A 14,655-nucleotide genomic window follows, 5' to 3' on the forward strand; every position below is an offset into this window, starting at 1 on the left:
GTTGTTGTTCTATATCAGAACATTTTTAAGATGATTTTTGTCATGTCCTCTCACGCCCTTTCCAATCAAAAATGATTCAGTTAGAGATCTTTTATCTCTGATCCAGTATTTCCACATATTTCTGCAGTGATTTGGTGTGAGCTGTTCGGTGTGGCAGCCGTAGAGATGTCTGCTTCTCTGGACTATGGCAGGTCTAAATGACACCGCTCTGCTCAGAGCATCTCTCACAGTCACTCCAACGCGTCTTAATGAAAACGAGCTGAGCTGCAGCAGAAAAAGTCGTTGATTAGGAGTGAAAATAATGAGGTTACAGCGGGGCCGGGCCCTCGTTACGCCTCGCATCATTTCCTGTGATCTTTCACTTTCAGGCCACTCTCAGGCTGCCCTCCCTCTGCCTCAAGTTAAGGCTTCGTTTACAGCAGAGGCTCTCGCTTCCGCTCGGAGAGACAGATGTCGCCACAAAGTGTGTCAGCGCCTCAACGACTTTCACATTTAATCTGTGAAAGTCGTTAGTTTGGCCTCGTTTCCACTCGAGCTCTGACCCAGCGACCCGTGTGATCCCAACCTGGTGCTGCACACATGGTCAGAGGCTGAAGTCAGGTGACCGTGAAGGGAAGGAGGCGTTGATGTGTAGCAGCTGTTTATCTTCTTGGCTGATGGTTTTAAACCAGCTGTGGAATAAAACAAAGTGTAACAATATCAGACGTAAACGATGCTTTAATGTCTTTGATGTAACCAAAAACGTATTTCTGACTTCACAGCTAGCTGTTCTCTGATTGGCTGATCCCTGACACCTGCATCAAGATGGCTCACCTGTTCCTCGCCAGCAAGATCACAATGCCCGATGACCTCCACAGCAAAGGTGGCGGTGGCAGGGTCCCCCGGAGCGCCATGAAGGTGCCGCCGTCCATCTCCGCCGAGAAGCTGAGCCGGGACAAGCCCAGGAAGGATCGTAGAGTCGTCGTGACAACGCACGTCCCGCATGTCAATGAAGTCCAGCTTACAGCGGCGACGGGCGGCGCCGAGATGTCCTGCTACCGCTGCACCATCCCGTTTGGCGTGGTGGTCCTCATCGCTGGCATTGTGGTGACGGCGGTGGCCTACACCTTCAACTCCCACGGGTCCACCATCACGGTGCTGGGACTGGTGCTGCTGTCTGTCGGGCTGGGGCTGCTGGGCGCCAGCGCCATCTGCTGGAAGGTCCGACAGAAGAAGAAAAAGGACAAGCGACGGGAGAGCCAGACCGCCCTCATGGCGAGCCACGGGTACTGCGTGGTCTGAGCTCAGACCTCTGACGTGAATAACAACACAAACTAACAGGATTTGAGACGCTTTACAAACTGCAGAGACCTCGCTGTGCTGTTTCCTCCTGCAGCTGACGCGAGGACAGCCGCAGATGTTAACGACGAGCGGAGCGAAGGATGCGTCTCGGACAAAGCATTACTAATGGAGACGCCTTCATCAGCTGGAGGTGTTGGATGAGGAAAAGCTTGCTTTAGTGCTGACACAAAGAGATAAATAACACGTCATTAATTTTACAAATATGCTGATAAACCAATTTTTCAAGCAGAAATTCAGAATATTTTCAGGTCCCAGCTCCTCAAATCTGCCCGATTTCTCTGATTTATCTGTCGTCGAGGTTCTGGAGTACAAACATGTGAACCTCCAAACACCCACCCTGCACTGGGGGCCCATTAGAGGAGCCCTGAGCCCAGACAGGCGACCCGGTGGGCGTTCAGAGGTCTGGGTAACAAAATCAAAGCCCCTCAGGTTTATTGTTGGAGCAGGTAAATGGATTCAATCTAATTATTGCCAAAGCATCAATTTTCTCAAAGACATAACTTAGCACGTTTGTAGTTTCCACACAGGACACGTTAGGATTACGGCTGATGCTTTTATTCTGAAAGTACCTGCAGCTGTTTTAGTGACATGAACCTTTAAGTGTTTGGCTTCAAAAAATAAGATTTTGGATAATATGAGTGTTTAGTTGACAGCTTCTTAAAACTCATTTATGATGCACAGTATCTAACTAAAGCTGCTAATAAGCTATAAAAGACATTTAAAGGTACTCTAACGTAGACGTTTCTCTGAGTTTGTAGCTCTCGTCGGTCTAATTTGTGGCCTCTGACGTTTCCCCGGGATACACAGAGCATTCCTTCGGGACATGTCATCATGGTTTGATGTTTCTGGGTGAGACTGTGTTTCCCTCTGATGTTGGGTTCAGACTACAGGGAGCGTCGGATTAGATGGTTTTGCGTCACATTGGGTCATTAACATGTCACGAACATAAACATGACAATCATCGCTGTTCGCTGTGTTTCACAACCTGATAAAAGTCTCTGCACACGAGGACCGAGGGACCAACACAAATGTAATCATGTGCTGTGGCGTGCGCGGCAGAGCTCTCAGACCGCTGAGGACGACTTATCTGCGTTTCCGTCTGAATCTGAAAACCCGTTAAAAACCCACGAGGCGACTCAGGGCGGAGTCTTAACGAGATTAATGAATGACATGAGCAGATCGCTATCCCAAACTCAAACCGGACTCCATGATGTTCTCCCTACGAACAACGTGAAGAAAAACGACCTCCTCGCCAATTTATCCCGTAAGACTTTATGTCAGATTTTGCCGTAATTGGAATTCTTGAGTTATGGTCGTAACAGCGAGTTGGACCTTTATCGCTAAATTAAGTGCTAACAATTCCCATCCAATCCTGCGATATCACGTTCATAATAATGAAACGCATGCACTACCTGGAAGAATCCGCCTCCAGGCTTCACCTGTCCCCGCCTTAATTGTTTTACATTAGTGGCGCCTTCTTGGAGGTGAAACTTGGTGGGGTTCCTTCTGTGGAGGTGGAGGAGACGAGATCCTCAGAGAAAGAGCTCCGCCTGGCTCGTCCGAGTGTTTCCCACTTCATTCATACTGTGGGATCATTGTGTGTGTCATAAACCATCAGATCTCCCATCTGATGACGTTCGTCAGCGCTTCGCGTCTCTGCGTTGGGGCCGACATCGCTCTATCGTGGAGTCTCAATCCAACACGGTGACGTAACTGAGCGACGTGCAGTGCTGAGGTCACAAATAGACCGATTCCTGACATGCATGCTACTCTGTGTGTTTAGTGCACTATGATGCAGATGTATCCACTGTATTAAAGCTGTTTAGCTCCTATTTATTCTGTTGGTGGACGTGTTCGTGTAAAATATTTGTTCTATTAAAGTCAGCCAAACCACACCACTGCTCTTGCATTTACTCACCGAGGATCTGCTTTGCAGAGCAGGTTTGAGACACGCTGCGGGACTAAATTTAGCCATGTTTATGTTGCCTAGCATCCCAAAGACACACAGCCAGTTAATAAAGTGAGGAAGGGCTGGGCGGGGGAGTCAGGGTTGCATCATCTGGACCAGGAGCTGGTGGTGGCGGTGATGACGGGTAGCGGTTACAACACGTTGTCACTTGTGCAGTGCTAACTTTATCTCTGCTGGAGTGCAGCATCCTGGGAATGTGGGTGGACTGGGGGGAGGGACTGGAAAGAGAGATGAGGGGGTGCGGAGTGGATCATCGGTCTCATTCCTGAGGACACTTTGGAGGAGGTGCAGCGTCTCCTGAGCCTGACGGAAGGTGAAAATAGAAGCGATCTCAGAAGACGTGGACACGTTTAACCCCCCAGCAGCACATCAGCACCTTCCAATGATCACACGTCACTTTCACAAACATGGCCAACAGTTTACCACAGAGGTCGTTACAGCGCCTAAAACCTGTGACCTGCCGTTCTGAAAACACATCAGCTGACACACACAGCTGGTAAAACTCACGTAAAGCATGCTATTCAAACGGCGTCAGCTGGCCGACAGCTTAACCGCATCTGCAAGCTGCTTTGCAACCCAGCTCCTGATTTAACGTCGTGTCTGCTGCTTTGTTCAGTACTTTATCCTATGACACAGCGACTGGCACGATCAAAGTGACTGTCTAAGCTTGCAGTTTCACAGCCTTTGAAATGGTTGCCTTGAAGCCGGGACCAGGTTTGGTTCCTTTCCTCAAAGCTGCTTTGGTGCATCAGAACTGCGATAAGACGGAGCCAGTCTGTGATTGAATGGTGAAGCTGGTATAATCAGGCAATTAATGGCTAAATAACAATGAGATAGAAGAAGTTTTCTAACCAGAATAAAGCCAGCTGAGTCGAGTCTCCTGTTGCAGACTGACTCAGATTGATTGCACCCTGTTGTCAGCGTTTATAAATTAGACACTAATTATTACAAACCTGGGCCAGTCTGTCTGAGGACTACGAGTCGACTGATCGTTAGGAGACACGTCGCCTCCCACCAGGCAAGCTTGTTGCATGCTCCTCTTCTTGGTGACCAGGTACAATCGTTTACTGAATCGGTTGAAATAAAAGCAACACATCTGCCAGGTTTTTCTGAGTAACTGAGGGACACGAGTGCAGCGCTTCCCACTCCGTGCCTTTCACCTGTAAGTGATCAGCCACGCCTCCCTATTACTGCAGATGAACAGTCGTCTCTGTTGCAGAGTGATGACGTACTGATGGTGGCTCCGGTCCGTTTTCTGTCGTCGTCTTGGACCTCTGAAGCTGTTCATGTGCAGCATGAAATGTTAAAGTCAGTTTTAAAAACTCGGTGTGACTACAGCCCACGGGCTCAAATATCTCACTAACCTCGTGCAGTGGACGGTCATCTCAGATGTTCTGTTTGTCTCTGACCATCAGTGGCCTCAACATGAAAAGAGCAGAGCAGGAATGATTCATAGTCCAGATTGAATAAGCAGATTTTGGCCCTGACTGAATCATCAGCTTTTATTTGATATCTGCTCAGTGTTTCAGGCCTTTAGACTCCCTGGAGTCTCAGGCAGAGCGGAGACATCACGTATCAAATAATCTGTTATCTAGTTCAGTTTAGTTTTATTTGCTTTTTGAATTATATCCAAATGAGGTGATTTCCCCCTTAAATAAACAAAGTGAGAAAGTGAAGATTACTCTGAGAGGGAACGTTAGAAATGAAGGATTCCTGTTTATGCTGAGTTGGATGCCTTCTCAGGCACAGTCTGCTGCGTCCTTCCTGCAGAGCTCTGGATGTTTACGTGCTTTCAGTTTGGTTTATTTGTCACAGAGACGATTAAATCATCCTCATCAGCCTCGCTGATGTCTGACCCTGATTCTGATTGTCAGAGCTTTGTGTCTCAGGCTGTGTGAGGACGGCTCAGAGGGGAAATGCCAATCCTTCCCTTCCCCTAACACAGTGACCAGCGGTGTAAGTCAGCAGCAGCGTGCCTGCTAAAAACACACCCCAGACTCCCGGCCGGAAAGGGCCTGGCACGCAAAGAGCCGGGAATCGGCACGGTTGAAAGGATCGGCCGGAGAACAGGAAGGAGTTTCTGCTCGAACACACCCTCTATCCAAACTTTGAACTAATTCCCAAAAAGGCGTGAGACTGCTCTGTCTTCAGAGGAGAGTCAAGGTCAGCCGAAGAGACCGAGTCAGGAACCATCGGGCCAGATCCTGCCGGCTGCAATGGATTTAAAGCTGTGGAAGAATCATAAAACCAGTGAAACTCTTTCTAATCTGTAAAGGCAAAACTTTGACCACCTCGACCAGGTGTCCTGATCACATGACCCAGCGCCGCACAGGCAGGGACGTAGGCTGACTGCTACATTTTAGGCAGCAGTGAATCAAATGTTTTAGAGATGTGAAAAAGTGTTGTGTGATAAAAGCTCAGACTCTGCCTGTCTCTGATGATGGTGTGCAGTAGGGGTGCAACGATACTCGTATCGATATTGAACCGTTCGATACAGTGCTTTCGGTTCGGTACGCATTAAATTTATTTTATCAACTTTCCTTCTGACGATGCTGTCTGTGTTGAGCGCTCAGTGGATCTGCGCTCGACTACTCCACCTAGGCTGCACAAGCTAGTGAGACAGAAGCTAAGCTCGTTGCAACATGGCAAACTGAACCTCCCCCACCCTCATTCAGATCTGGCGTTTGGAACTATTTTGGTTTTCATGTGACGTATGACCCTGAAGGTAAGGCGTCATGGACTAAAGTAAAACAGTATGTCGGATGTGCCACGCAATGCTCAATTACATGGGTGGGAACTAGTGTGTTAGCGCAGTTAGCTCGTTAACGTGTTGGCCGTCCAGCCCCACGCACGGGGCGATCCGCGGTAGCTCGTTAACGGAGATTTGCCGTGTTGTGGCGTTAAGGTCATTTCAGATTAACGCTGACAGCACTAGTGGGAACAAGGTCACATGACTGGAACTCGAGTCAGACTCGAGTCATTAATTTTATGACTTTAGACTTGACTTGAAAAAATGTTCTAAGACTTGTGACTTGACTTGGACTTTTACACCAATGACCTGGGACTTGAATTGGACTTGAACCGGTTTACTTGAAAAGACTTGATATTTCACCCCAAATATAAAATTTAACATGCATATTATATAGAGATTGAAAATGTGACGTCATTCAGGGGTAAACCGCAAAGGATTCTGGGAACTCGTGGCAAGAGGTACTAGCGCACGCAGGCTTTCAATTGAAATCAGTTCAGCGATAAAAAGAAACACAAAAATGTCAAGAAGCTGTTGTATTATTAACTGCAATAGCCGGTCGCATGACAGCCACGGGAAGCCGACGGGTAAAGAGATCGGTTGTTATCGGATTACGTCGTTGAAGAGAAATTGTTCAGCCATGTTTCCGAAGTAACAAAGAGCGACGGATGCTGGATGCGCCATCAGCAAAGCCCAGACCTACTACAGGAGTCTGCCCAGCATTACAGAAGTACTGATCACATAGACCAAATATAACGTCCCAGAACCCTCCAGCTCACAGGTTAGTCTGCTCCAAGCATTTACACGAAGGTCAGTCTGCTGTTGTAGTTAATGCGTCATTTTCATAACATAATTGGTGATATAGGTTACAAGCAAGTCTGGCGCTGAACAGAAATTGTCGCGCTATGCTCCTTTATTTGTTTATTGTGCATAAATAGTGAATTGTCCTGACACAATATTGCGTTTCGCTTCTGTTATTATGGTACATTGACAAAAACATATACTTTTATTCACAAGGATAAAACATGTTGTTTTGTATCACTAATTGCCCAGTGCGATTACAGCATACAGTATTATTGTCACTGCTACATTTCTGTGATGCTACCAGAAATTATTTCCACTACTAATTAATTACCGTTGAGCTCAAAGGTCCTATTAATAAACGGTTAAGAATGTGTATTTATGACGACATTTGTGAGACTGGTAAACTTATGATACGTACGATGGTCTTTCGTTCTACACGGTGCATTTCAAGGTCCTGCACCCATCCGTCGGTAAACTGTACCTGGGCTTGTTGCAGTGACCTGAAGTTACTATCGTGCCAAACTAGGTATCCCCGACAGAATTTGTTTCCCCTGCGTCGGGAGCACACGCTGGACTGTCCAAATCACGGACAAACAGTATCCCGCATTGTTGATTTTTAGTTTACAAACACTTCTTATAATGACTAACTACTCCTGACATTTTTGAGATCTTAGCTCTTTATACAACGAAGTTATAGTGGGATACAAATAATATCAGGCTGATCCTGCCACAATTTGTTCCCCCTGTGTAAATCACGGACAAACAGTATCCCACATTGCTGATTTTTCGTTCACAAACACTTCTTATTATGACGCATTTCTCCTGAAACTTTGGAGGATTTAGCTCTTTATATAATAAAGTTACAGGAGAATAAAAATAGTTATTAGCCAAAATGTTTATGGTTTATTAAAATAATCCCATCTGATACCCCGTGAGCAATAAATATATAATTTTCTGTTGTAACCCTCAAACTGAATGGTAATGTAACGATACTAATTTTTCACAAAATGAAAACATCAGTACTTCCTGCGTGCTCCCAGCACAGGGGAAACAAATTCTGTCGGGGATACCTACTTTGGCACGACACCGGTCCTACAACCGCATCCAAGAATAACATGCAGCTTATCTCAGAACTGTCGGTGAAAATTATTCTTGGAGCTAGGTTTAATTGAGCTGCATTTTAAAGAGGTGCAATTTCACAATTTGTGTATATTTTCTAAGTTCACTATTTTGTCATGTGTTGAGAAAAACACAGATTTAAAAATTACATGGTCTAATATTTACATTTAGCATAACTGCAACATCTTATTTTTTCGTTTTTTTTTTTTTTAAAGACTCGAAAGGACTTGAAATTCAAAATTTCAGACTTGTGACTTTACTCGGACTTTTACACCAGTGACTTGAGACTCGACTCTGACTTGAGGATAAAGACTTGAGACTTACTTGAGACTTGCAAAACAATGACTTGGTCCCACCTCTGGTGGGAACACAACGAATATGACTGCACATTTACTCCGACATCATCCTCGTGCAAAGACAAGTGGAAGCAGACAAAAACAACAAGCAGCATGCTACAAACTTTACCCGAGTCATTTAGACAGCCGTTAGCACAGGATTCTCCTTATGGGGACCTGATATGTTTAATGTGCTGCTGAGAATATAGCCCAGAAGAAGCAGATAGTAGAGCTTTTATTTTGAAAGAGTTATTTCTCTGGAATAAACTCTCTTTTCCAAAGATGAGTGATTCCCCAATCAGATATATTTATTATTTTTGTTGTTTCAGCAACATTAAATTTAAAAACTGTACTTTTGAGTTAAAATATATATTTATAATTTTAATAAATGACAAATTAAAAAAGCATGAACATTTTTTTTGTATCGAAAAAATATCGAACCGTGGTGACACCAAAGTGTCGAACCGTGAATTTTGTGTATTGTTGCACCCCTAGTGTGCAGGTATGCGGCGTATACGCAGGTGGGGCAGTATCCACCGTCGTCAGAGAGCTCGGCAGCTCTCAGGAGTTTGAATTTGCTCCTGAGGTGGAACGAGAGCTCTCACCTGGAGCTGCCGTGGTTTGTGCTGCAAACACGAAACGAGAAGCCTCGTTAGCGCGCGAGCTCAGAGTGTCGGCAGGTGCGATTACCTGTCAGCAGACGAGCTGCAGCTGCTGCTGACAGCTCGCCGATCGCTAATGAGGCCGGCTGTCAGTCAGAGCCGAAGCCTTCCCGCTGCCAGCAGCAGAGTCCGGCTAAAACTGGAATCTGACGGGAACGCTGGAGTCATCGGAGGACTCGGTGCAGAGTTATAAAACTCAGCCATCCAGAAATATCTGAGCGTGTTCACTGTTTCCTGCTAATTATCCACCTACAAGCAACAGGTAGAGGAAACAGTCAGCATGATCTAGCTGATTATTCTCTGCTGGGAAAACTGGAAGAACCGTCCATCACGGACTGCTTCCATGTTTTAAAGGTTACTGAACGCTAACGAGGTGTCCTCGTGTCACACGAGCAACACAACAATACCAGACGCCATGATGAACGCCGACTGCACCCGAGCCTCAGGCTGGTGCAGACTTTAGTAACCCACAGTGTGGAGCTTCACGTTACAGCAGGTCCACAAGTCAAGGTTAAAAAAGTTTAACAGAAGCCAAAAAAGGACACGGTTACGTCCATAAAATGACTTTTTATGAACAAATTCAATTAGATGTGTGATAAGTCCTTAAACCCCTGAGAAAGTCCTCTGAGAATCAATCGGAATAAGTCATTTATGGTTTTATTCAACATTCAGATTGATCAGATCTCTGATATTGAGAATAACTCCTGTGTGTAATGTCAGCTGTGAACACATCACAGTGATGACCGATCTCTCTGTCCACTCAGACTTTATCCTGTTAAATGTGATTTTTATTGACGCTGCCGTAGATTCATTATGTCTGTATTGAAAACAAAGCTTTAAATGAATAAAACAATTGTGAAACATTGTGACAGGAGACATTTTTAACTCGTGAAGTTTAGAAGCCGCTGTGTTTGTTTGGACTGGGAAGCGGAGGCTCTGTGGAGCTGCGCGGCCTGGAAATGATTTTGAACTGTGAAGGTTACGAGGTTAAGTCTTCATATCCTTCTCTGCTGGCGAGCAATACCCACTCATCCTTCCAGGCTGACTTAAAAGGAAGTCAGTTTATTACGCTGAGATTTAGAAATATATACGAGTGTTATTAAAGATGTTTGAGATAGACGAGGTGATGGGAGGGAACCAGAGTCAGTTTACATGATTTAGATTTGACAGACTTCTCTAAATGCATCACACAGAGTCAGTCTTTTCAAAATGAGACATGATGACAGACGAGATTTCTCTTAAACTAAGAAGAAGATCCCGGAGCCTGAAAACAAACGATTATCATGTACACACAAGTGTCGCCCCCTGCTGGTCATTAGAAATAATGCCAGTTAAAGGGACTTCTGCGGCGGTATCCCTTTTCAGATGTTTCATCCTGTGCACAGACCTAATTCATTTGTTACAGCGAGACGAAGACAAAATCTAATTAAAGCTGGAAGCATTTCTAGATGTTTCTACCCCGAGCCAAAGGCTGACACTTAGACCTCAGTCACACCGGCTTTAGATAAGTTGGTGTGACTGAGACTCACAGAGCAGTTGGGGAGTGTTTGCTGGCGGCTGCTAGTTGAAGTTGCAGAGCGGCGTCTGCATTGTGTCTGATTGCTTTGGGCAGACGCACAGTCCCTAACAGCTCACTGAGAAGTGGAGACACTACATGTTTCACAAGTGCAGCTTTTGCTTTCTTTCCAAAGGTTGACTTGGTGAGTTCCACACAAGCTATGAGCGACTGTGGCGGTGACCAGCAGGCTTTTGGTGCAGCTTCTTTGCAACTAATTTAAGCTAGCAACAACCAGCACCCACTCACAACCAGTCAGGAACGTCCATTTTTCCTTAGCAGACCGGCTTCAGGCCCATGTGACTGAGGACGCTTAGGGATGTAACTGTGAATGTTGTATTGCTGATGGACTGGAGCAGGCAGCAGTCACTGTGGGCGACACACTGGGAACACGAGCCCACTCTGACCCGGAATCTCAGCAGCCCACATGAACCAGATCAGACAGAAACCATGGACACAAAGTCCCGATTTGATACGAGGGTGACCTTTGATCTTTTTATTAAGGTAGATGTTTGTTAGTCGCTTAGCTGTTCAGGTTAGTGGGCGGGGCAAAGGTTAGCTCTGACCCAGAGACACTGAACAGAAACTTCTGTCACCTTTCAAAGTAAGCAGCCACATTTTACGGCTGATTCTGAGTCTCTGCTGTTAAAATGCAAAGGAAGCTGGCAGGGTGGGGTGGGGGCCTTACCTAAACACGCAGTTTGTCTTTGAATGAGCTCTGGATGCAGGATGCTGTGGTGGGAAAGATCGTGTGATAGGAGCCAGTTTCAGAGCAGAAGGGGCCCCAGCAGGGAGAGGCACTTCCTTTCATCCGTCACATCCATTTTCCCTCCTCGGCCTTTTCTCTGCACTCGGTTCTGTCCTCTGCCGCTGCTGAAGGATTTAAAGGTCTACTGAAACAGTAATGTGAGCATGTCGCTCCAGTTTGCCGTGGGTGTCGAGGCCCCGCCGCGCTGCCTCAACACAGGAAGTTTATATTGTGTTTCAAAGAATGGCAGCTCAGGTTTGACGGCCATTCCGGGCCGCTGTCGTTCAAGCCTCGCCGCCCTGAAAGGATCGTGATAAGAAGAATGAATGAGGTGACGCCACTTCCTCTAAACAACACAATGCTCTCCTTCAAGAATGCAGGTCCTGACCTCTGGAGGCGGCAGGGTCACGACAGTGGTCCACGAGCTGGACTATCTCAGTACCAGATGACGTCTCCATCAGCGCCACTGTGAGGCTCATTTAAACCAATCAGAAGAAGCTGAAAGTTTCCTTGTTCTTCACCCATAAATGTGCAGATAACTTTCATAAGAATACTGAAGAAAAATCTGAAATATTTAAAATATTTCAGATTTATTAAATGTAAAGCTGAACTGTGATAACTCAAGAAGGAAGTCACCTGGATCTTCACTTCCTGCCTGCCACACAGCGGTCCACGATGATGACATCCTGATTCATGCAGATCAGCCAACCACCAATGTTGCTGTTTGCTCTGAGGCGTTTTCATGCTACAGATTTATCATATGAACATAAATCAAACTGCAGCCTGATTGTTACCTGACACGTGACAGCACCGCCTACACGGCAAAACTGCAGAACCTGGAAGTGACAGCAAGAAGAAGATCAGAGTTTCAGGTTCAACTCAGCAAGGACACTGTTAGAAATTCATACAATATTAAATATTTTATTGGAAACCATGATGGAGATCTGAAGCAGTAAATATCTGAGGATGAATAAAGGAAGATTAATGCTGTGACTTGCAGCTCCTGCAGGGCGTCACATCCACCGCTGAGGCTAAAATAAGATGAGATGTGTTGCAGTTAATTGTAGGCTACCAACAAACATCCAACAAGTCTGAGCTCCAGTTTTGGTGAGTGACATTCTTGAATTTTAATTGGATGTTACTGAGCACTAATTAGCCGGAGTCTGTGTGATGCTCGTGTGCAGTCTGTGGATGCAGATGGGTCTGTCTCTGCCCCCGGTGTCACGAGCAAATACAGAATGCAGTTTTTAATTGATGAGCATTTATGTCAGTTAAATATGTTCACCTTTGGCTCCAACAGCAACGTGGAGGAAGGTTTATTCTAATACATCAATGTGTGCTCCTCACAGAGTGAAGGAACATCAGTGACACTGAGATCCATACAAACCTGCGGAGTGTGTCACGTGTCCATAAATCAAAGCGTCAAATTCAGTATGAAACACGTGTTTTTAAACTCCGACCCGCTTTTCTGATGAGCTGAAAGGTTGCTGTGTCCATCTGTTGCCTGCCTTTCTGTTTTCCATCAGACAGAAATAAAAACGTCAGCAGATGGAGAACAGCAACGAGTGTGTAAGGAATTAGCCTGACTTTATCCGCCACATCTGCACCCGCACACAAACACAGCAGGAGAAAACTGCCCCACATTTAAAAAGCATCACACACACACACACACACACACACACACATACATATATACATACATACATACATATATACATACATACATACATACATATATATATACATACATACATATATATATACATACATACATATATATATACATACATACATATATATATAACATATAATATCATATATATTATATATACGACACATATCTTATACAATTATTATATCATACACACATATATATATTATATTTATATATATATAACACATAACTATATATATATATACTATATAATATCATATATATTATATATATATAATATAGATATATATATATATATACTATATACTATATATTATACTTTATATATGTGTTTGTATGTATATATATGTATATGCGTATGTATGCTATATATATGTATATGTGTTATGTAATATTAGTATAGGTCGTCTTTTTCTTGTATTGTATATATATGTTATATTGTGTGTTGTATTGATATATAGTATATGTTGTATGTATGTATATATTATGATATGTACGTTGTATGTATTATAAAGTAATTAGATGTATATATGATGTGTGTGTAGTTTAATGTTGTGGTGTGTCATATGTATGTATATATAGTGTGGTGTGGTTGGGTTAGTGTCGTTTATGTGGGGTGGGGTGGGGGGTGTATTATATAATGGTTTATTAGTGTGTGGGTTTGGGCTGATAAAATACTTTTTTGCCCCACTGTTACATATATATATTATATATATATTAATATATATTATATATATTAATATTAGATATATAATATATATTAATATATATTATATATATACATTAATCAATTAATTATACTAATAACATATTAATCTAATATATAATAATATCATAACATATATACATAATTAATATATACAGTTAATTAGATGTAACACATTGACTCTATTTATTACACAAACATCTATGTCATCATAATATCAAATATATTTAAAATAATATATATATTATTAAATCACAACACAACAACAAGCAACACAACAAGTCAGCTTAGTATATAAATAATTTAATGTTGTACTGAAACAAAATCAAAATAATATATAATAAAATCTATTCGTGATGTGGATATCACCTACCTATTGTAAGATACACAAACGAGACACGCACAGTCTACCAATTCCACACATGAACGATAAAATACAACACATATAATATATATATATATACGTAGTCTTTACAAAATAAAAATATGAATATATATATTAAACTAATCCGCTCTTATTACGTGGGTACTATTATTCGTCAGCATGGCATATGAAACATATCATAGGTCCCAGGTATAAGTGAAGATAATCATGTGGCTAACGGCTGTCTTAAATAATGACTCGTGGATATAAAGTTTGATAGCATGCTGATCTACTGTGTAGTTATTTTATGTTCTATTTATGGCACGTGAGTGCGATAATGATTGTCGGATAATAATGTTGCATCACATTCGTTAGTTGATCCAACTAGTTAGTGCTGGTCAGCATGATTAAATCGAAAATATGATACCAGTTACACACGACACACATATAAGTAACACGCACACAACCAAAATGATAATTCGTGTGTGCCTGGCTTAACGAAGAGCTTAAGTATACCGTCGGAATCGTACCCCGTGCGTGGAGCGTATACTGTGTAATAACGCGCCAAACTAGTATTAATATCACGATAGCTAAACGTCTCATAATGCGCACGTGGAGTTCTCGACTA

At 43.5% G+C, this 14,655-nt stretch overlaps 1 protein-coding gene across 1 annotated transcript; it reads left to right on the forward strand.

Annotated features, from left to right (window-relative positions):
- The first annotated feature begins 804 nt into the window (after window positions 1–804).
- Window positions 805–3,236, forward strand: LOC102305358 (transmembrane protein 100). Its single transcript, XM_005944773.3, has one exon. The coding sequence runs from the start codon at window positions 805–807 to the stop codon at window positions 1,279–1,281; it is 477 nt and encodes a 158-aa protein (XP_005944835.1). The 3' UTR covers window positions 1,282–3,236.
- Window positions 3,237–14,655: the final 11,419 nt, after the last annotated feature.

This window comes from Haplochromis burtoni, unplaced genomic scaffold (assembly GCF_018398535.1).
Source record: "Haplochromis burtoni strain Fernald_Lab_line unplaced genomic scaffold, NCSU_Asbu1 Contig_422, whole genome shotgun sequence".
In the NCBI taxonomy this organism is placed as follows: Eukaryota; Metazoa; Chordata; class Actinopteri; order Cichliformes; family Cichlidae; genus Haplochromis; species Haplochromis burtoni.